General features: G+C 39.1%; 1 protein-coding gene across 2 annotated transcripts; it reads right to left on the minus strand.

Moving 5' to 3' along the window:
• Window positions 1-499: 499 nt before the first annotated feature.
• Window positions 500-23,514, minus strand: LOC306878962 (regulator of G-protein signaling 8-like). 2 transcript variants are annotated; one of them, XM_079431598.1, is made up of 6 exons: window positions 22,906-23,514; window positions 13,412-13,479; window positions 12,831-12,935; window positions 12,665-12,726; window positions 2,285-2,451; window positions 500-1,386 (listed from the first exon to the last, which is right to left on the minus strand). In XM_079431598.1, the coding sequence occupies exons 3-6, from the start codon at window positions 12,929-12,931 to the stop codon at window positions 1,192-1,194; spliced, it is 525 nt and encodes a 174-aa protein (XP_079287724.1). In that variant the 5' UTR covers window positions 12,932-12,935; window positions 13,412-13,479; window positions 22,906-23,514; the 3' UTR covers window positions 500-1,191. The 2 variants fall into 2 exon arrangements, with proteins under 2 accessions (XP_079287724.1, XP_079287725.1); XM_079431599.1 differs by having other exon boundaries at window positions 506-1,386; window positions 12,665-12,749; window positions 22,906-23,043.

The raw sequence follows: 23,514 nt of genomic DNA on the forward strand, positions 1-23,514 counted from the left end.
AGCAACATCATATGACCCCTTTAAATGATGGATTGGAGTCATGTGGATTACTTATGTCTTATTGTGATGTTTTTATCAGCTGTTTGGACTCTCATTCTGACTGGACCCATTCACTGCAGAGGATCTTGAATGGCCTGAAGGTAAGTTAATTTTCAGCCAAATTTTCATTTTTGGGTGAACTATTTCTTTAACATTGCACTTTTTAATGCAGTGATAGTAAAATAAAAGTAAAATCAAATTTATCTCTCTACAGTATCTCTCTCAAAGCTATAATAGCACCTTTCCTTCCTTTGTTCCATTGCGAAAATTAAATTTTGAACTTTTGAACCTGCTGTATGTTACTGTAAAACAGAAGAAAATATTTGGTATAGTGGAGTGATTTAAAATCAGTTTGTATATTTCATTTGTATTATTTCATTTCCCAGACAACTCAAGGAATGAAGCTTGACACACAATCAAACAGACAAAACATTTTCAGCCAAAAAAAACACAAACCAAGACTGTTCGAAGTGACATGCTTTACTTGATCTAGTATCATCACAAGAACATGTCGGTGTAAACCATCAGAACATCAACACGTGAAATAAGCTTAAATAAATTAATAAACAACAAAATAAACACACATACATGTTACATTAAAAATATCACTTCTTCAGAGAAAATATAAATATATTCAGTGTGCGTATGTGTGTGGGATTAAAGTATTTTTAGATTTAAATTTTAAGGGAATCAATGAGAGACGTTTGAAGGCCGAGGCTGCATGCAGTAACACAGCAGGCATGTCTTAAGATGTTTTATCGAAATATATCAGTGTTAATGTGTACAGAAGTTACATTGAAGATAAGAAAAATAAACGATCATACTCTACTCTTAAATATTGCCCATTTAGAGACTGATTTACATTTACATGCTTGCCAGTATTCAGAAGAAACATTGACCATTCTATCACAATTGAAGGGAGAGAATATAGCCACATGTTACAAATAGAACTGGGCAAAGAAGCACAGTAAAGGGTCATGTTTAACTTTAGATGCACAAACTAGCAAGGAACTAGTTCGTCTTTTGACCTTTGTTATTTGATTATTCTCATCTAATTATTTTGTAAACACACAGACTATGCTATATTTTACAATTAAAGTCTGCTCAATATCTCAATATAATCTAACCAGGCAAGCAAATAAACATTCACTTTTAAACAGATTTCCTCTGACGGTATATCTGTGTCCTGTTCAGTAAGTCCTGATAGATCTTTGATCTTATAAACCGAGGATAGGAGTCTTTCTCCATGAGGCTGTACACTTTAGCTTGGACTTCACTGAGACTGTTGGGAGTTGGTTCCAGAAGCCTCTGTTTGGTTTCTTCTCTGGTCCTGTGGTCAATGTTAACCTTCGAAGATACAAGTTAGAGAATATTAAATTCTGTGCAATTGCTCTTATCACTTCTTAAAATTAAAATAATGTTTGGCAAAGCTACTTCACACAAAAACTATCACTATCTCTGGTGATCATGTTTCATGCTTCTAAACTTTCACAAATTTTAATCAGTTCATGGATTTTTTGAGCAAAGAGACCAGGATTATTCAATTTGGTAGGTACGTCCAATCTTAAAGGAGCTATTTGTATCTTCTCTGACCCACACAGTCAGGATGCTTAAGGACAGGGCTGTGCTTCCCAAATAACAAGCAGTGAATCACAAAGTATCTGAAGGTCATGCTGAACAAGAAGATGATCTTCAGGTTTGAAGCCAGGGAAGAACTGAAGTGAGTGTAAGCGGTGCTATAGTACAGACTCAGAGGGAGGAAAAGTCTTTATAGCACAGGCCTCAAACTTGGAAGTGCATTATATAAGCAATTTAAAACAGTACAGTTTTATAAAATGTTTAGATTATATTATAAAACTGCATGGTTTTAATAAATGTTAGTGTTAATAGTATATATACACACACTACCTTAAGTAAAAACAGTAATATTGTGAAATGGTATTGCAATTTAAAATAACTGTTTTCTATTTGATACTTTTAGAAACATGATTTGAAAAAAAAAAAAAATGCTAGGAAAGACAGCCCAATCTTTTAAGTTATGTTTGGCTGTAATGTCTGGAAATGCTGCATATATACAGATTGAAGTGTTTTTAATATACTCTGTAATTATTAGCAACATTATGTAGGCCTGTAGCTCTGGTGATTCAAACAAATTCCTTTCAAGCAGTAATGAACATACAGTACCCACAAAAGTACTATATGTTCAGGTGTAGTTGCTATGGTTTTATAGAAGCAGTCGACATACCTCTCTGGGCGCATGAACGTCAATAAATTCCTTGTAGATCTTATTAGCCTTAGACATCATCTTAGCAGAGGATTTGATCTTTTTATAGTCCTCACAAGCCAACCAGAACTCGATGTTTTCATCACTGAACTCTGTTTTGAGGAAGGTTCTGAAGGCTGCCAAACCATCTATGAAATAAAGATGAATAAGATTATGGATAGGCATCTTGCTATATTAAAACCAATATATCTTTGTCATGTCTAATATATCATATCTAAGCCACACTGGATACAGGAAATGCTTCCCAAGGACACCAAGCTAGTTGCTTTTATTCATCAAAAACATATATTTTCTTTGTCACATTTGCTACGTGTTTCAAATGAGAGATTATAGAAACACTGGAAAAATGTGCCTTTACCTATATTGTGACAAAACTACAAAACCGTACCTATAATTACAAATCAGCCAATGGCAGCAACATCTTTAATTAATTTTCACTCAAATATTGATTAGAAGGGCATGATTATTGATTAATTAAGACTTACTTTCGTGTGGTTCCTTGCACACACAATGTTATGACTACAAAATATTTTACCATAGTGCATATGTAAACTAATACATTTTGACATTTGCATCACATAACCAGCTTCACATGTATGACTTTTCTGATGTAGTAAACTTGCTCTTAAGCTCACCTGGTACAGAATTGTACTCATAATAATAGAACTCAAAGACTGGTAGAAGCAAACTAAAATGGTATGGCTGCTTCAGCAAATCCTGAAAAAAAGATGGTACATTATTTCCAAACACAACTGAGCATTAGCCTTTTAGCACCACTCACCGGACATTTTATTTCTGAACTGGCGCATGGAACATTGACAGATTCCTATTAATCTGTTCCAGATAAAACTGAACAAGCTTTTAGAGTGACTCACTGCACATTTCATTTTGAAAGTGTCACGAAATGTGATAGAAGCAGCATATATAATGTGTTCTGCAGAAATTTCGCCCCAGGCATGTTTTTCCATTGAGCCTCAGTTCTATTAAACACATTTTATGATCATCATATGGTCTTTTGTGCTGTAAGGCACATTTTTTACACTGTATCCTTTTTTCTGTAAGGTAGACTTCTCTTGGATACAGTTAAAGTCCATATAAACAGCAGGGTGGGTAAATGAGACAATAGTGCTTCTCAGGAAATTCAATGAAAAGACAATCAAGAGGCAGTACAGAGGCAAAATGTTCTCTTGCTGGCAAGGGAACAAAATGTTCTCCTTTAGCATGGCCATTGCTTGTTTTAAAACTGATTTTCTGCATGAAGTATCTGGCTCTATTGGACACAGGAAGCCATTTATATCTGAAATGCATTTAAAGATTGTGCTACATGAAGGAGAGATTTTACCCAGCATACACTGGTAATTAATTGACAGTCAGTGAAAGACACAGCCATAACAGTCAGTGAAAGACATAACATCAGTTATTAACATTATATCATCATCATTATATCAACAGTTTTGTTATTCAGTAGGACAATGAGTTTTTGTGCTTTGTTAGCTACATTATGTGATAAGATGTGTCTAATAGGTTGTGCTGCATTCAATGTCACAAACACGCAACAAATAGAGCGCAATAGAGAGTTTTTTATTCTCTTGTGAAAAAGAAGTACACTTTAGGATACTTCTTTTTTTTTTTTTGTTAGCAACTGTTTATTGAATTTTATTCTGTGGAACAGTAGTACAAAACGAAAAGCAGCTGTACAAATTTAGAACCCACCCCAACCCATCTCACCCCCTGGTAGACTTAAAAAAATAAAATAAATAAAATAAAATAAATAATAATAATAAAAATATATTAATTAATATTAATAGATAAACAAATAACAAAATATTTTTTACAAAGATTTTAGAAAAGAAGACACAACATTAAAAGCTAAATGCCATGAATTAACAGTTTTCACGTTAGATCCATGTATACGAGAAGTAGAGAGTTCCATCGAGATAATGTCCTACAAATACACAGTCCAGGTTCGTCAGTCCATTGTGTGAGGAGGATTCCAACGGTTGACCAGCAATTTGTTTGCTGCTGTGAGAGCAGCTAACAGTAAAGATCTTTGTTGGACGGGCAAGGTGAAGTCCCAAAAGTCATTCATGAAAAAATGGCGCAGAGTCAAAAATATCTCAGTCCCCAACAAATATGATAGGTCCAGTGAGAGCTGAGACCAAAAAGGTGAGAGAGAGGGGCACTCACCAAAAACATGTAAAAACGTGCCTAAAACTCCTTGGGAACAGAGATTACACTTAGGAGAAGACGACAGATTCATATAAAAACGTTTCATTGGAGTCAAGTAAACCCTATGCAACAATTTCCAATTAATCATTTGGTGATTACGGTTTTTAGAAAACAATTTAAACATACCCCATACCTGATCGGAAAATAAAACATGCACATCCTCATTAAGATCCTTAGCCCAAACAGTAGTAATAGACAATGGTTTGTATGACTGCTCAAGAAGAAAGAGATAGATGACTGAAGCAGAGGAGGGAGATTCCTCAGAAGGAAGGATTAGTTTGCGCAAAGGGTGAACAGGCAGTTGAGAGTTCCAATTCACCCCATATGCCTGCAGGGCCGATCGAATATGCAAATACATAAAAAAGGAGGTGCCTGGCAGATTATATTGAGTTTTAAGATTCTGGAAGGATTTTAAATCACTATCATCATAGATATCTCCCAGAGTGTTTACTTTATTATGAGTCCATTGCGGACAATGAAATGGAGTACTGCCTGACAAAAGGTTATTATTGTGGAAAATAGGCGAATGCCTATGCCACTTTGTAGCTAGTTGTGAACGTTTTTCAACATCCCTCCATGTGGAGAGGAGATGGGTTACAATGGGACCAAACCGAGATTTACACTGCCTAAGCAGAACTCCCGAAAAAACAAGATGCATCAATTTATACGGAAAAACAATAGATTCCTCAATTGCTCTCCAAGACAGAGAAGCGTCAGGATCAAACCAAACTGCTAAAGTGCGAAGGGAAAAGGCTTGAGCATACAGTCTAAAATTAGGGAAAGAAAGACCTCCATGTAATCTACATCGTTGTAAGGTAGTCAGTTTAATACAAGAACATTTCCCATCCCATAAATAATGTGAAAAACATGCATCTAGTTTGTTCCAGTAGCCAACCGGTGGAGCGAGAAAATAAATTGATACATGGGAGAACATTCATTTTAATCACCGATATACGGGCCTGAAAAGAAGTAGGAAGACGAGACCAATTTTCCAAATCTGAGGATACTTTGGCTAGAATACCATTATAGTTTTTTGAGACGATTTCCTGCAGGGAAGGAAAAACATCTATCCCCAAGTACTTCAAGTTTTGAAACAATGGAATAGATATAGAAGGGGACATGGAATCAATTTTAGAATTGAGTGGAAGTAAACATGACTTACTCCAATTAATTTTAAACCATGAGAGAGATCCAAAATGGTCATAAGGAATAGAATGTGACGGCTTCTCCAAAAACAATAAGATATAATCAGCAAACAAAGAAATATGATGAGTATTCCATATATTTATGGGAGAAATAGTTTCAGATTGTCAGACCGCTTGAGCTAAGGGTTCCAAGGATAGGGCAAATAACAGAGGAGACAGCGGGCAACCCTGATGAGTACCTCGATGTATAAAGAATGGGTTAGAGCGAACAGCACCTGTGAGAACAGTGGCTGCTGGATTGGCATACAGAACTTTTATCATATTTAAAACTTGATCCTAGACCCAGATGCTGTAGAACTGCCCATAAATAGTTCCATTCTAGCTGGTCAAAAGCTTTCATCGCATCTAGAGATAATACTGCACAAGGAGAGGACAAACTATTTTTTTGAATTAATAATACGATATAACCTGCGTAAGTTATCCGAAGCAGAGCGAGATTTAATGAATCCTGTTTGGTCATGATGAACTAGCCTATTCATACATTTCTCTAGATGATGAGATAGTACTTTAGCATATAGTTTAACATCAGTCCCTATCAAAGAAAGTGGACGGTAAGTAGAACAGGAAGTTGGATCTTTATCTTTTTTAACAAGAGAGAAATAACAGCTATATTAATGGATGGGTGAAATGAGCCTTGAGTAACTGAAAGATTTATCATATCTAACATGAGGGGGCCTAAATCCGACCAAAAAGTAGTATACAATTCGATTGGAATGCCATCTATGCTTGGGGATTTCCCCATGTTCATAGATCAAATTGCTGACTCCAGCTCCTGAAGAGAGATCGGTTCAGCCAGGTATTCCGAATCCGAATCTGACAGCCTAGGTAAATCAAGGTTGGACAGAAAAGATGCAAAAGAGTCAGAGTCAGAGTCACCATCAGCGGAAGAAGTATAGAGGTTAGAGTAAAAAGAGTGAAAGGCGATATTAATTTCTTTTGGGTCTGTCATAACGAGCCCAGATTGGGATTTCACAGCTGAAATATTAGCAAACTTTTCATTGTTGCGTAATCTTAGGGCTAAAAGGTGGCTTGGTCTACTGCCTTGAAAACAATAATTCTGCCTGGATCTTTGGATCAGGAATTCTGCCCTGAATCTCAGTAATGAATTGAGTTCGAACCTAACCGCCATGCTTTTACTGAGTGTATTGTCTGAGAAAAAAATGCTGATTATCTCTAGTCAGATTCTGGAGCTTTGATTCCAGTTCTTTTTGTGTTGGTTTTTCTGAAGGAAAGAGGCATATGCAATTGAGTTATTCCTTATAAATCCTTTAACTGCATTCCAAAGTGTTCGAGTATCATCCACTGAACCTTGGCTAATTTCAATAAACTCAGCAAATTTATTTCTGAACTGACTGCAAAAGTTTTCATCCTGTAACAATTTAGCGTTGAATCGCCATCTAGTGGCACGAGATGGCCGAGGGATCAAAGATAATCTGCACAAATTTCCATCATGATCCGACAGTGATAAGGAACAGATATCGGCATCACGAATAGCTGAAGATAAAGAAGTAGAAATGAAAATATAGTAAATTCGCGAATAGGATTTATGAGTAGCAGAAAAGAAAGTGAAAGACTTCAGAAGGGTTTAATAAACGCCAATTGTCCACCAACGAGGATGAGGTTACACATTGCCAAAGTTTGTCAGAACACAAAGCTTGAGAGTGTGATTCCTTTGATCAGGTCCAGATCTATCTAGGATATGCAACATTACAGAATTCGTATCTGCACCCAATACAATTTCAAAATCTGAAAACTTCAAGAGATAGGTTGACAAAACAGAGAAAAAAGTAGGGTCAGGAGTACAAGGGGCATAAACTGAGAGAAATACAATATTCCTATTCTCCACTATTTTTTTATATGTGTTATTCTACCATCTGTATCACAACCTTTCTCTAAAATAGTAATATTTAAAGTCCTCCGCACCATTAGGACGCCCTTGGTTTTAGTATCCGAAGATGAGTGAGATACCACTTCATAAAACTTATTACACATGTGTATATCCTCCTCTTTCAAATGGGATTCTTGAACTAACACTATGTCAATCTTTCTTCTTCGCAAAAAATCCAGAAAACCTGTACGTTTCTGAGGGCCATTTAGCCCATTAATATTACAACTCAGAATATTAAGGTCAGTCATAGGTATCAAACAGAATTACTGCATAATAAGACAAAAAACAAGTTTGAAAATAAAACCAGTTGAGTCTACCATTAAACCACCCCCCACCCTCCCCGTTACCATTAAAAGAAACATAAACACATTCCCATGAACTATGGCAGATCCAACCAAGAACAAACCATAGTTACATATTGACTAGGTAGTATTTCTATTTAAAAAAAAAAGAGAGAAGAGAGATAAAGAATACAACTAAAACAAATAAAATATCATAATCAGTAAGCGATACTGTATGTTTCAGCAGATAGACACAGGACACCGAGGTAAGTGCAATACAAGCAACAGGTTTATTGAGTAGTAGCAGAGGGGAGTGAGATGAGCAGAATGTCCAGGTAAGCAGGTGAGGTAATGGGAATGTCTCTAGGGGCTTATCTGAGTGTGAATGTCCTTTTTCATTTTCCAGGGGATCTGGAGGTAACCGTGGAGCGTGGAGACTGTGGAGAACAGGAGCGGTGGAGAAGAGGGATGGGAACACTGGAGCAACTGGTAAGTAGACAAAAGGTAAGTGGGTCAGGTTAGTCAACATGGAAAGTTTGAGACCAGACAGTGAGTGAATGGGAGGAGTGCAGAGATATAGTGCTGCTGATTAGTGCTGACAGGTGGCGGTGACCAGAAATCAGGGGATTGGGATCTGATGAGTGTCTTTGGTGGAGATTGCGGTGACTGTGGTGACTCTCTGACAGTATGCACAATGAACTCTGAATTAAGAAGTGAACATTAAAGTGAACAGTGAAAGACAGTCACGTAACCATTTAGAGCATCTCTTCTCCGATTAGACAGCAAATGCCCAGCTGGAGTTCACTAAGAGTTGGTGGATGAATGGGATCTGAGAAAATCTCTTGCTTCTTCTGGGGAGTGTAGCATTTTAGGTTCACCTTGATTGAGAATGACCTTCAGCGTTGCATGATAAAGGAGACAATTCTGGATGCCAGCGTCTCTCATCTCCTTCCTAATTGGCGCAAATGCACTTCTTCTTTTTGCGGTGACCGTAGAAAAATCTGGAAAGAAAGACAGCGTTGCTCCGTCGGAAGTTTTCACTGGGGAATGAAGTCTGGCAGCCCGCAGAATGAGCTCCTTGTCCGTGTACCACAGCAGTTTAAAGATGAAAACCCGTGGTTTAGCGCGATCTGAGGAGAGCCTTGTGTACACGCGATGCGCTCGCTCCACTTCAATGTCTTTGCCCGCCAGAGACGGGAGACACGTCGGTAGCGATCTTTTGAAAAAGCCCATAGGGTCGTCCTTTTCGGAACCTTCAGGCAATCCGACCAGACGCAGATTGTTGCATCTATTGCGATCATGCAAGTCCACAACCTGTTGCTCGAGCGCGGCTACTCACCTATCGTGATCTGCAACAACTTTCTTTTGTTCTCTCATCTCCCTTGTACGAAGATCCAGTTTAGAGCATAGCGACTGAACTTGTGAAAAGCGAACTCGTTCCGCATCGCCATCAACTCGGTTCTTAGAAAGTGTGTAACAGTGTTCGCCATCTTGTCCATCATATCGCTTGCGGTCGGTGGCTTGGATTTCTTCTTAATCGGAGAAGCCGATGGAGACAACTCCTGCTGTTTACGACTGCATGCCATCAGGTAAAGCACCACCAATGAATAAAACTTAAAACAAAATGAAAAAATCTGCAAAAAGAGGCCAAACGTATGGAGCTCTATACTTGAGTGCGACTAGGTTCATGAGCACGTCACGTGACTCTCCTAAGATATTTCTAAAAGACTTTTAAGAAACAGTCATGGATGTGGACTCTCTGAGTGTGCTTTCATTTTATTAATATTATTTGCAAGTACATTTTTTTAAAATATACTCTTAAGACTTTAAATACATTCAGTACAATTAAGTATTCCTAAGGTGCACTGAGTAGTTGTAAGTTTGTTGTTTTGTTGTTTTATCATCCACCACACTCTTCTCAACAATTTGCATGATTTGAGGTACCAGTCATGTTCATGGTATAACCAGGTGGGATTTCCTGCTAATAAATGACATCTGAATGATTTGTTGTCTGTCGTTTCAGAGTACTACTATTGACAGATTTCAGAAGTCTTTAGCATGAACAAATGTCCTGTTAACAGCACAGAGAGAGGCTATTTGTGGCACGTCTGGGGTGTCAGTGCTGTGAGATTCAGGAAAAGACACACACACACACACACACACACACACACACGTTGGTTTTTGTGGTTTATGGGGACTCTCCATAAGCGTAATGGTTTTTATACTGAACAAACTGTGTGTGCTATTGCCCTACACCAACCCTACACCTAAACTTAGCCCTCACAGGAGACTTTGTGCATTTTTAGATTTTCAAAAAAAAACACCATTTAGTATGTTTTTTTAAGCCTTTTGAATTACGGGGACATAGGCAATGTCCTCATAAACCACCTTCTTATTGTAATACCTCTGTCATACCCATGTCATTATACAAATTTGTGTCCTCATAAACCACATAAACATGCACACACACACACACACACACACACACACACACACACACACACACACACACACACAGTTTTAATTGAAGCTGGAATTAAGCCTGAGGAAATAAGGCCTGTCATTTTGTGAGCAATCGACAAGAGAAGTCACAGCCAAACGCGTGACTCACAGGGAAATGGCGTCCTTCTTATTAATATGGAAAGCTTCTTACATAAGTTGCTGGTGAACCATACAGTATCATGGTAGAATTACAGTACATCTCTGTAGACTTGCAACTGACCAACTAGCCAAGAACAAAAGTTTTAAGCAAGTCTGTTAGTACTGGGACAACATGTAGCATAATAATACTACATTTCATAATATTTCAATACAAACATCAGCTTTAAGAATGTATTGAAGTGTGGTTGGTGAACAGCCTTAAAATCTATACATTATGGTCCTATTTAGATTAAAATAAGCAATGTATATAAGTGGTTTTTGAATTAGGTAAACTTAAAATTTTTTACCTTAGGGTGAATATAAGGGGAAAAAATTTAACTAAAGGCCACTTAAGTGCACTCAAAGAATACACAATCTTTGCTGTTACATAGCAACACCCTGGCAACACTTGTGAAAAGGAGTGTGCTTAATTGTGTAGAATGTGGGCTTGTCACGTAATTCAAGTCTCAAAAGTTACTAGTCATACAGTTAGGCACATCAACTATAACTCCTTCAAAAACAGCCAGAAACCTTGGAGTTGTGATTGATGATCAGCTGAGTTTCTCAGACCACATTGCTTAAACTGCCCGGTCCTGCAGATTTGCTTCATACAACATCAGAAGGATCAGGCCCTTTTCTTTCGGAACATCTTCCGGAAATCCTTGTTCAAGCTCTTGCTCTGTCCAGACTGGACTATTGAAATGTTCTCTTGGCAGGTCTTCCAGCCAGTTCTATCAAACCTCTACAATTAATCCAGAATGCGGCAGCACGATTAGTCTTTAATGAGCCGAAAAGAATGCACGTCACATCTCTGTTCATCAGTTTGCACTGGCTACCAATAGCGGTTCGCATAAAATTCAAGGTATTGATGTTTGCCTACAAAACCACCATTGGCTCTGCACCCCTTTATCTAAATTCACTACATCAGACATATGTGCCCTCTAGAAGCATGCGTTCTGCAAGTGAACAGCGCATTATTGTGCCATCAGAGGCACAAAATCACTTTCACAGACTTTTACACTAACTGCCTCCTGGTGGAATGACCTGCCCAACTCAACTGAAGCAGCTGAGTCCTTAGCCATCTTCAAGAAAGGGCTAAAACACAGCTCTTCCATCTTTATTCGACCCTCTAACTCTAGCACTCTCTATTCTAATTCTATTTTATCTATTTGTTGACTTGAGCCTCTAACATTTGCACTCTCTATTTGTTTTCTAACTGCAGGCTTCTTAAAAAAGAGCCTCTAACACTAGCTTTCTCTATTCTTTTCTATTCTATCTACTTGTTTTCTTTTAGTTATATATATACATGAATATACGTGTATTGCGTTAGGCCAACCGCGACTTGTCATAGCACTTGCATTTTGTTGGTTTTGATTGCTTCTATTGTCATCATTTGTAAATTGCTTTGCATAAAAGCGTCTGCTAAATGACTATATATAATGTAAATGTAAAAGTATATTTAAACTGTACTTGCAGATAATATAACATTAATAAAATAAAAGACAACTTATGTGTACTCAAGCAGAGTGCACTTTCATGAGATATTCTTAACACACTTAATAAGTAAGCTTTTAAAATTTGCACTTTGTAATAACATCAAATTAAAAGTTTTACTTTAAATTACATTTTAAATAATTGTATTTTAATAATTTTAAATATAATCGGTTAAACTTTTATCTGTCTCTTTATCATGAATTTTAAGTGTTGAAATATTACATTTATCAGTATTTATTACTATTTTGAGCTTATACTAGATTATTTTGTGCATACAAGTGGGGGCGGGGGGAAGATGTCAGGGAAATTTTTACTTTTACTTCCAAAAAGGTTTTTAATTTTAATAATAATAATAATAATAGTAATAATAATAATAATGTAATAGTTGCTTTAACAGAGCATTATTGAGAATTTAAGTTTTTAATAAATGTTTTAAAAAAATATATATATTTATTGAACGTATGCTAAATATTTAAACATAGATGGAATGTGACTAGGTTAAATTTATTTTTTAAAGTAGTCAAAAGTTTCCCTAATTGAGCAATCACCCAAATGTGCTCAATAATTCAGACACAAACACATAATCATATGTAAAGCAACTTACATTTATTGGACAGCAGAGTGTCAAATGAATCTGCCCATCTGGTCACTTCATCAGTGGATAACCTAAGAAAGCCAAACATGATCAGCTACAGTTATAATACAGCCAATGAACACATATCCTAACTTTTTTTTTTTTTTTTTTTTTATGAAAACAATATATTACTCACTTCAAGTATCTTGTGGATCTCTCCTGAGCAGGAGGCAGGAATTCTGAAAAATCGCTGCATGAGTCTGATTTGTTAGACAGGCACCCTAGTCTAGTTTTCATGGCCCTGACAAAAATGAAAGAAAAACCAAGACAAAAGCAATCTTAAACAACAACAGATTAGCAGCTGTCAATAACATTAGTGTTTTCATAAGAGACCGGAGATGAGTTATTTTTAGAACGTACCAAATTACTGATAATAATAACAGCTCAGGTGTGCATAATAACCTGTTTAATTAGATTGTAGTGATGCTGGCAGACGTTACCATGAGCCTGCATTATACAACACACCATTACAATGTTCAGTAATTATCTGGAGATGTGGATTCACTATTGTAAACATGAATATTCCCTCAAAATGTGAATCATTGAAATGCAGCAGCGCACCTGGCCCTCAAATAAGGCATTATCATGGATTCTGCTTGTATATTTACATCATAGAAGAATCAATCAGGATCGAGAGTGAGACAGGGACAGACAGCGAGAGAAACAAAGATACACACATTAACTCTTACATAAATGACAAGATAAGTGGATACTCACTGAATGTCCTTGCAATGCAGTTTCTTCCCGTCGGTTGTACTGTAGGAGCAAGCGAAGAGCTGATTTGCCTGTGAAAATGAAAAAGATTTACACATATATATACCACTCCTCAGTGAGCATATTTTGTTAATCACTATTCCCATGGTTCACAATTACTAGCATGCCAGATGCTGCCTTTTCCCTTGATGCAATATAAAACATTTGGACCAACATAAGACACACGTTATTTTGCTTGTTATTGCACCTGCAGTTCGGGGCATGTTCAGTTCTTCTAAAGGAACATTTCCTCCAAAAAAACATCACTCTCTTACCATTTCAATCTATACATTTAGTTATTTTTAACTGGGAACACTGCATGAAATTCACCCTTTCTTCTTTTTTTCTGAAGGATCGTAAATTGCTTCACAGACACTAATAGGCATGATCAATGCATCAGTAATGTTTAAAAAACAGGATTTTGTGCTATTCTACACTTTGATGGGGATCAGAAAAGGAAGGTATGTCTACCACAGACATTAAAGAGAAGGTATATTCCAATTTAATTGGTGTGCTTCCTTATTAAATTCAGCTTTGGTATTAAAGTTCTTGTCATAAAAGATGGTTTGATAATGTGACTAATTAGTACTGAAGGGTTAAAAGTTCTCAAAATAGTTAAGAAGGGGTAAATTTTCCATAAACCAATTAAATAGTATTTTATATCTGAGGTATTTTATGTTATTTAGAAGCTGCATGTTGCTAATAGGATGCACTAAAACAGAGTAAATACTTTTCTAATGAGGCCTCGCAGAAATGATGAAACGTATTCTAATTGCAGACTGTCTAAACAATCCGAATTCTCTCAAGATGGGAATATTTTAATGATGCTCTGGATGCTTGAGGCTTATTCTTCATTTCCTTGCACTGGATGAGAACACGTGCCATGCTATTTATAAAATGCACTGACGAAATCTATCTAGGCAGGGAGAAGCCAGTTCATGTTCTATGCAGCCATGCAGCACAAATGGAGCTACAGGGAGTTTGCTAACTAAAAGATACTCTTATGTCTCATCCTTATAAAATCATCATGAGATGCCGAGCGAAATAAAAACATGGCTAACTTTCTCCTTCCCTTTTTGTGAGGGTTCGGCAATTTAATATTCTCGATTTGTCTTTGATGTTGGGATCTGAGTTTCTGTGCTCAGAATAATTTCATAGTTGTGGGTCCTGTCTCACATTTAAATAGGATGCTAATGGGCTGGAATGAAACTCTCAAATGCTGAATTTTAATTTGTTTAGGTAAGTACACTGTTGGAAGTACAGTTCATAGCAGGACAGTATAATCACAATGTAAAAAAAAAAAGTAAAATAAAATAAAATAAAAATGATCTGTAAATATACATATTTTAATTTTATTAACCATAGTATAATTCAATGATAAATCAATAATGTGAAAAGTGCACTGTGCACCCCACCCTCGTGCTCAGTAGAACATGTGAAGGTCCCTGTAGTGTTACTGTCTGATGGAGCTCAGCGAGATGTCAGGTTTCCCGCTGAGACTCCTACCCACTTTCAATGTGCTATGCCATCTGATCTTCTACCCTTACTTTTGCTATTTTTGAATTCCAGGCTCTTTGGCTTGTCCATGTTGAAAAATGATGCAGTTGCTTTTACCAGCCTTAAATTAGTTTTGCTTTCCATGTTCTTGAATAGATTCTGTAAATATTTACTTAACCATCAAAGTTCTCCAGCAACTCTAGACAATATGTTAACTCATGCATAATAAATTGCTTGTGATGCTCCTCATTTGTCAAGTCACTTTGGATGAAAACATCTGCTGAATGATTAAATGTAAATCTTGGTGTGAAATCCCACCAGCTTATACCAGTTTGAGATGCTTTGCTGGTCTTAGCTGGTTTAAACTGGTCTCCTGACCTGGTCAAGCCGATTTCTAAGACAGAATAACTTAAACTCTTAAAAAAAATACAGCATCTATATTTCAATTAATGGTTCCATGAAGGACCTTTAGCATTGCCTTTGTGTAAAAGGTTCTTACATTCTTAAAAAATATATATTTTTAAGAACTGCTCAATGAAAGCTTCTTTGGGGAACTCAAATCACTGCAAAACCCCCTTAAGGTTCTTAAAATATTTTTACAATGAAAATTGTATAAATTGTTCACTGAAAGGTTTTTGAGGAACCCAGAATGGTTCTTTTATGATATCAATGTGAAAACCTCCTTTTGGAACCATTATTTTTAAGAGTGCACTAAGAAAAAATGGTTCTTCTAAGAACTGTTGACTGAGAGGTTCTTTGGGGAACCCAAAAATGGTTCTTCTGGGGCATCAGTGTGGAAACCTCCTTTTGGAAGCTTTATTTTAAAGAGTGTGGGTTGAATTAAGCAATTTTTCAGTGTGGTATCATCCACCAAAAGAACATGTCTCCTAGGGGTTTGTGAGAGTGAGGGTTTAGCTCCTGTTTTAGCAAGGTGCGTCTGTGCCCCAGAGACATTACCTTCATTTACACCCTGTTTCACGCTTTGCCTTGACAGTTGCAGGGTGATGCCAGGTTGCAGCCCACCTACGGTTCTTTCTCTTCTATTTTTGTCAATGTCCTTTCCTCTTTGAGGTCCTCACGTATGTAACATGATGGCTACTGTCTAGTCAAATCACATTCGGTCCAACAAAACTCTGACGTTAAGGTCACTGTTGCTTTATTTAGATATCTTCAAAACTGCAAGCCCTGCTTTACTTTTCTAGGATAAATTAGTAGCGGTGAATTATGTGAATTATACTGAAAAATTAGAATAAGTGCTCCTTATCTGTGTGAGGTCTCATTAAATATGGGACAGAGAGACATCTGTTTGAAAAAGGTTAGCACATAGTGGCTGTTCTGCCAAATGGGCCATAATTCAGACAAATTGGATAGAACTGCAATTGTGTGAATGTGGTAGGAACAGTAAGCATTAGCATGGTTATACAAGGAACACTTATTCTCAAATACCACTGTCAAGTTTTAATATATTCACACTGTTGTTGCTAACAAGCCCAATTCAATGATGCCAAATTTAGTTCAGGGGAAAGAAAAGGTTCAGTCAAATATGCATGGGTAGTACTTTTAGTCAATCTAGTCAGTCTGCTTTTTGTGTCAAAGCTGCACGAGAATGGAATACTGTTCCAACAACTATAAGAGATCTAGACACATATGCTTTATTTAGGGTTCACCGAAGAACTGGTTAATTAGTACTCAGATTTGTCAACACTGGAATCTTTTATCTGCTAGCTATCCTATTATTGTTTGTATTTTGTTTGCATTGTTTTTAATTAATCCTATATTGTTTTCAATAGACTACTGTATGATTTGTATTGTGTAATTACTACATTTTCTAGTATGTATTTTTAATTAAAATTTCTTTAGGCTGACTTGTAACAGCTTGTCCAGGGACTATGGATGAAAAATAGCCTTTGGCTAATTCTGGTACATTTACAGGAATGTTTTATTAATGTACAATGTCCCTGTCAACTAAATAAATAAATAAATAAAATACTTTATAATTAAATGATGGTACTAAGTCATAAAAAAAAAAAACTTATATAAAACAGTATATAATCTGCTGTTTATACACTTATTTTGAAAGCACTAGTGAAAAATAAATATACTAAAGTGTATTTGAAATACATCTAATTTTATACTATATAAAATAAGTATACCATACATAGATTTGCATATTTATGTATTTAATAAATATACCCTGCTATTGTACTTCTGTCAGGACCACTATCGTCAAAATGATAAATACTTGGCATAAAGTTTGGTTAGTTTGGCGGTATGGTTCTGTTCTGGGCAAAAAACTCCCTGCCCATACATGCAGCCTGTCATGAATAAGCAGGGAGAGCAGCAATAATAATAACCCCCCAAGGTTTAACAGAACAGAACAAAGCAAATATCATTAATGTACTTAATGATATTTAAGTGTAACATTATTCAAGAAAGAAGCCTGATTCAGCAAGGAAAATCAGAAAGCCAAGTCCTGACTGTGCGAAAGGAGGAGTTGGGGATGGAGGATGGTAATTTGCTCCTGAGCAAGCAGGAAAAGCTGCTGATTAATACTGAATAGAGCTTATATAGGAATGCCACGATAGGTGTCGTATTCCTATAGGTAGATGTGATCAGCTGAGAATTTTGAGCTTAATACACTTTAATGTAGTGCTGAAATCCAACTAAAGATATACTGAAGTATATTTGATTGTGCTAAATTAGAGCTATTGCAAGTTAACTTAAGGTACTTTAAATATCTTGCCTTTAAAACTGATATTATTTAAATATCATACAATCCTCACCAATAGTGACATTACAACACATTTTATGCGTAATATTAAGAAATGTGCATTGTGCACAAGTACAGTAGTACTCTAAATAAAGTTTAATTATACATTTTTATATCAGTAAGTCTTGAGCAACAGTATATGCCAGTAAACATGTTAATAGATTTGAAATATACTTAGTATGAAAAGTAAATGCATTTTAAATATATTACATTTTTTTTTACTGGGGGGGAATGTGTGTAATGGAATTGTAAAATAAGAAACACTACACTCATTGAAAAAAAATATAAAAAATATGACAAAACATTTAACAAATGAAAGGGCCTTATAGCAGTGTATTATTATAGTAATTATAGCAATGTTTATTATAGTTTTTTTTACATTTTGGAATATATTTTTTTTTATTAATTTTAATTTATTAGGCTAATTTTAGTTTTAGTTAACCTGAAATAAAATATGTTTTTATATATTTTATATCCACTCATTGTTTTATATATATTTTATATATATATACAGTTTCTTTTAAAGTTTTAGTTTGAGAGTACGTGTACACAACAACAATGTACTAAATATGGAACAGTTTTTTCTTTGTGTATTTTAAAAGTTTCCCATACAGGCGACAATGTTGTTGAAATGATCCCCGTTCACATGAATACACGAAAATGGCTGTATTATTATGTCAGGCCAGTATTTAATACCGGCATTAGCCAGTATTTAATACCGGCATTAGCTTTTCAGCAAAAGCGCTCTGGTCTGCATGGGAGCGGAGCACGCATGGTCGGCTTTCGAGGGAGACTGTGTGCATTGCGAGCATCTTCTGATGCATTTGCTCTGCTCCCGGAAGGCTCTTTTTGATGCTGAAGGAGCCTTCACTAGCGTTTCCCGTGGTGCTGGTCCCGCTGCCACCGAGGCAGGGTGGCGTCAGCACTCGTGGGGATCGCAAGTGGATCTGTTGGATGGAATGGAGATGGGCGAGTCCCTATCTCCTTCCCCACCCATTAGATTCGGCGGCCGTTCTCCAGGACCGGAAGCCTGCTCTGCGGTTACTTCTCCCCGGGGAACGCTCCGCCCCCTGTGTCGCCCCAGTATGAGGAGCTGTTGCAGGTGATGTCTCAGCAGCGGGTCAGGCTGGTGCATGTGTGCACACCATGTCGGTGTTGCAGGCATACCAGGCTGACCTGCTGAAAGAGATGGATGAGCGTGAGGCCATGAGCTCTGATGACATCTTGGAGCTCAGGAGAACCGCTGATTTGTCCCTCCGCGCAACCAAGGAGACCGCCCATGCTGTTGGGTGGTCTATGGCAGCCATGGTGGCAGTAGAGAGGCATCTCTGGTTGACCCTGTCTGACATTAAAGATAAAGACAGGGTCTTCCTATTGGATGCCCCGCCTTGCGCCTCTGGGTCTGGGGCAATCCAGCGGTTCTTGCCTCGTCGCCTCCAGGTCAGGCGGCTGCTGGACAGGAGCAGCCCCAACCACGTGCCAGCTCCTCGTACAGGGAGGCACAGAGACAGAGCGTCGCCACTCGCGCTCCTCCGATTCGGGACCGAGGTGACAAGCGGCGCTCTGCCCCGGGGCCTTCTAAGCTGAAGACGGACCTGCGGGCCGTGCTTCAGGCCAAGAAGGCTTTGAAGAAGCCCTGACGCCCAGGGCTTATGAGGGTAGCCCCCGCTGGAGGGGAACGGTTTTCAGCGCAGTTCCCGGTGCCCGTTCCTCGCCAGTGCCCTCAGGAGGTCAGTTTGCCAGCCCTGGTGCTCCAGGGCGCAGTGATCTCCAGCGAGCATACATTTCAGTTTCTTCCGCCCAGAAGCATGGGACTGAGATGCTCGCCACCCCTTCGGGGGTCTCTAGAGCAGCTAGTTCAGCCGTCCCCTGCCAGAGCGCCGTTCCAGGGCACTAGCTGCTCTAAATACACCAGAAGCCAGTCTCGAGAGACTAGTTCCCTCAGTAGACCATTTAGCAGCTTGGAAACTACTGCCAACTGTATCATGATGGGTCCTGCAGACTGTAGAGAGAGGCTACAGAATCCAGTTCGGTTCTCCACCGCCTCGATTCAATGGGGTTATTCCCACTCTGGTGGGCCCCGAGCAGGTTCTGGTAATGGAACAAGAAGTAGACACTCTCTTGAGGAAGGAGGCCATCGAGGTGGTCCCTCTCCACGAAAGGGAGTCCGGGTTCTACAGCCGGTACTTCATAGTTCCAAAGAAGGATGGTGGGTTGCGTCCGATTTTAGATCTGCGTCAGCTGAACCGCTCAGTCATGCGACTGAAGTTCAAGATACTGACACTCAAACAGGTCGTGTCTCAGATCAGGTCCGAAGACTGGTTTGTCACGATCGATCTAAAGGACGGATACTTCCATGTCTCCATCCTTCCCACTCACAGGAAGTTCCTGAGGTTTGCTTTCGGGGGCAAAGCTTACCAGTATCGGGTTCTTCCATTTGGCCTAGCACTCTCACCCCGCAAGTGTGTGGATGCTGCGTTAGCTCTATTGCGCCTACAGGGCATCCGCATACTCAATTACATAGACGATTGATTGATTCTCGCTCAATCAGAGCAGATGGCGGTTCGGCATCGAGATGTCTTTCTTGCCCACATGAAAGTGCTGGGTTGAAGACTGAACGCCAAGAAAAGGGTGCTTTCTCCGGCTCAGAGAACCACTTATCTGGGCATGGTATGGGATTCGCTCACGATGGAGGCTCGTCTGACACCTGCTCGGATCAAGTTGATCCTCACCGCGGTCGCGAGGGTGAAAGAAGGCCGGTCACTCACTGTGAAGCAGTTCCAGAGACTGCTGGGTCTGATGGCAGCTGCGTCCAACGTGATACCTATTGTCCTGCTGTACATGAGACCCCTACAGTGGTGGCTCAAGACCAAGAGGTTTTCGCCAAGGGGAAACCCGCTTCGCATGATCAAGGTCACGCGGCGATGCCGCATGTGGAGGACATGTGGAGGAAGCCTTGGTTCTTGTATCAGGGACCGGTGTTGGGAGCTCCTTGTCTCCGCATGACGCTAGCGACGGATGCATCCCTCACCGGTTGGGGAGCGGTCATGAGTGGCCTTTCTGCCCGCGGTCTGGGGAGTGGTCGTCATCTCATGTGGCATATCAATTGCCTAGAGATGCTGGCCGTGCTGCGTGCACTGAAGTATTTCCTCCCAGACCTGAGAGATCACCATGTGTTGGTGCGCACCAACAACACATCGGTGATCGCTTGTATCAACCACCAAGGAGGTCTGCGCTTGCGGCCCCTGTACAGGCTGGCGCGCCAGATCCTTGTGTGGGCCCAAGGGAGACTCCACTCATTGATTATTGTCATAATATATCCCTGGGCATCTCAATATGGGAGCAGACGTCCTGTCAAGACAGGGGCCAAGGCCAAGGTCCCCCCAAGAGAGGTCTGCCGATGGATTGTGGATGCCATTAACATTTCTTTTGAGTCATCTCGGCTCCCCTCGCCGATGGGAGTCAGAGCTCATTCAACTCGGAGTGTGGCGGCCTCCAAGGCCTTTCTCGCAGGTGTCCCAATTCAGGACATCTGCAACGCTGCGGGTTGGTCCACCCCCCTGACCTTCGTCAGGTTTTATGGCCTCGATATGCGGGCCACTCCAGGCTCTTCTGCTCTCTCGCCCTCGTCGTGCTCCTGAGGGATACACACAGGGCAGGGACTTGGAAGTCTGGAAGCGTGGGCATCTCGTTCCCCAAAGCGTCTTACCGGACGCAGCTCGAGTTCCTGAAGAGGAACGCCTCAGGTTACGTATGTAACCCTGGTTCCTCGAAGGAACGAGACGCTGCGTCTCGGTGCCACACCTCCTGCATCCCTGCCAGCGTTTTGCTTCATTCCTTGAAGCTGATGCCGGCTGCATCGCACATGCTTTTATAACAGCTGGTCATTACGTCACCCCGTCCGTGACATCTCGCCCATCATTTGGACTGATTACACGCGATATTCAGAGCCACCCAAGCTGGAGACGTTCCCCAAAGCGTCTTACAGGACGCAGCGTCTCGTTAGGAATAAAAAGTTGTCAGTGACAGGTGTTCTAATTCTGTGGAAATCTGCAGAGCTTTTTCTGCATGCAAATTCAATGTGGGTGTATAGATCAGTAATTCATGCACAATCAATTATGAATTAATAAAATAATTATAAAAACAATTAATAAAAAATAAATATATTTGAGCATTCTTTAATTTAATGAATGAATGAATGAATGAATGAATGAATGAATGATGCATTTATATAGCGCCTTATTGTGTATTTCTGTACACCCAAAGCGCTTTACAATCATGTGGGGGGTCTCTCCTCAACCACCACCAGTGGTGGCATTAATAATGTTATACTATCAATAAAGTAGTGCCAAAATGTCACTGATGCATATAATTACTGTGTAAAGTGTTTTTGCTAATAAAACTCCCATTGAAATTACTTAATCACACATAATGCATACAATTATGAGTCTGTTACATTTTTATGTGCATTGTGCTTCCAATTTCATTTTAACTAATGTTAAGATGCTGTGCATTCTTCAGCATTTCCAAGTTATAATCATAAAATCCATGCAAAAGTGCTTTTAAATAAGAATTATGTTGCTGAGTCTGTACAGCAGAATGAAACAAATCTTCAATGTGTCTCAAAAAGAGCAGTGGGTGGTGAGTGTGGATGTTTCAAAGTCTCTCCTCAAAGTCTTCCCCTCGCTGACATTTACAAACCTACAAAGCCCTCACAGTTACTGCTGGAGAGATGGATTAGCTGCCCAATCCCTTCAACAAACACACAGTTTTCATTGTGCATGTAAGAAAATTAAAAACAATGTGTAGTTTAAGGTTACGAATTAGCCGAGTAACTGATATTATTTAAATGGGATACTATTTGTAGCTATACACAATATAACTCTGTATTAATTTCCTGCACTTTATAATGAAAAAGAATCTAGCATTTATGCAAACACAGATGAGTAACATTCACAAAACAACAAAAGACAATAAATTGCACACTTCCCATCATTCATAAATGTTACAATGTGAAAGCCAAATATATGATATGTTTTGCTTTGTTCTACTCAATTCCCTGCACAAGAGAAGACATGACAGGAGGACAGATGGTGAGTGCTGTACTCTATGACAAATATCCTAGATACACAAAGCCAGTGTGAGCAACTTATGCAACAGTCGATCATGGATATGAATATGGAGCCTTTACCTTTACAGTTCACTGACGTTGTAGATGACAGCTCTTTGATTCAGGCTGGAGAAACTGCTTTATCCGACGGGTTTAGCGTGGCTCTGTTCTTGTGTAGAGATATCTACTGTTGCCCACATGTAGCAATTATCACACAGCGTGCTCATCGGTGAAAGCGTGAGGGAGCGAGGAACGAGGGAGAGAGAGAGAGAGGAGGGAGAGAGATGAGACGAGAGGGGAGAAAAATAGGCAGAGGGAAAGGCTTTGTCAACACACTGGTCTCTCCGGAGATTCAAAGGGCATTACTATGCTGCTTTGTTTTGCTCCATCGAGGCTTTTTAGAGTCATGTTTGTGTTGTGAGGTCTCACGCTGTCAAACTGTCATTCTGCATGGATGTATGTCATAGACCAGAGGGAAATTTCAGGTCTTTTACGCAGGTTTTGGCCGAGGTAATGGGTTCCTTTGAGGAGAGGAACAAGAAGACTAAATCAAGCCAGCGTAGACATCAAAGCCGCCTTTTCATCCCGTGCTCACCGTGGCAAATCCTTGCTGGATTTAAAATGGGGACATGCTGGCCTCATTTGATAGCTGTTATCTGAGTATGGGCTGTAGACTAAATGCTTGAGTAC

Source organism: Barbus barbus (genome assembly GCF_936440315.1).
Source record: "Barbus barbus genome assembly, chromosome: 13".
Classification (NCBI taxonomy): domain Eukaryota; kingdom Metazoa; phylum Chordata; class Actinopteri; order Cypriniformes; family Cyprinidae; genus Barbus; species Barbus barbus.

Excerpts from the sequence above, each read along its gene's own strand:
- LOC306878962 (XM_079431598.1), bottom strand. The coding sequence starts at position 12,931 with ATGAAAACTAGACTAGGGTGCCTGTCTAACAAATCAGACTCATGCAGC. Across the intron at positions 12,727-12,830 it reads AGATCCACAAGATACTTGAA|GTTATCCACTGATGAAGTGA; the intron begins GTGAGTAATATA and ends TGGCTTTCTTAG. Across the intron at positions 2,452-12,664 it reads CACTCTGCTGTCCAATAAAT|ATGGTTTGGCAGCCTTCAGA; the intron begins GTAAGTTGCTTT and ends TTTATTTCATAG.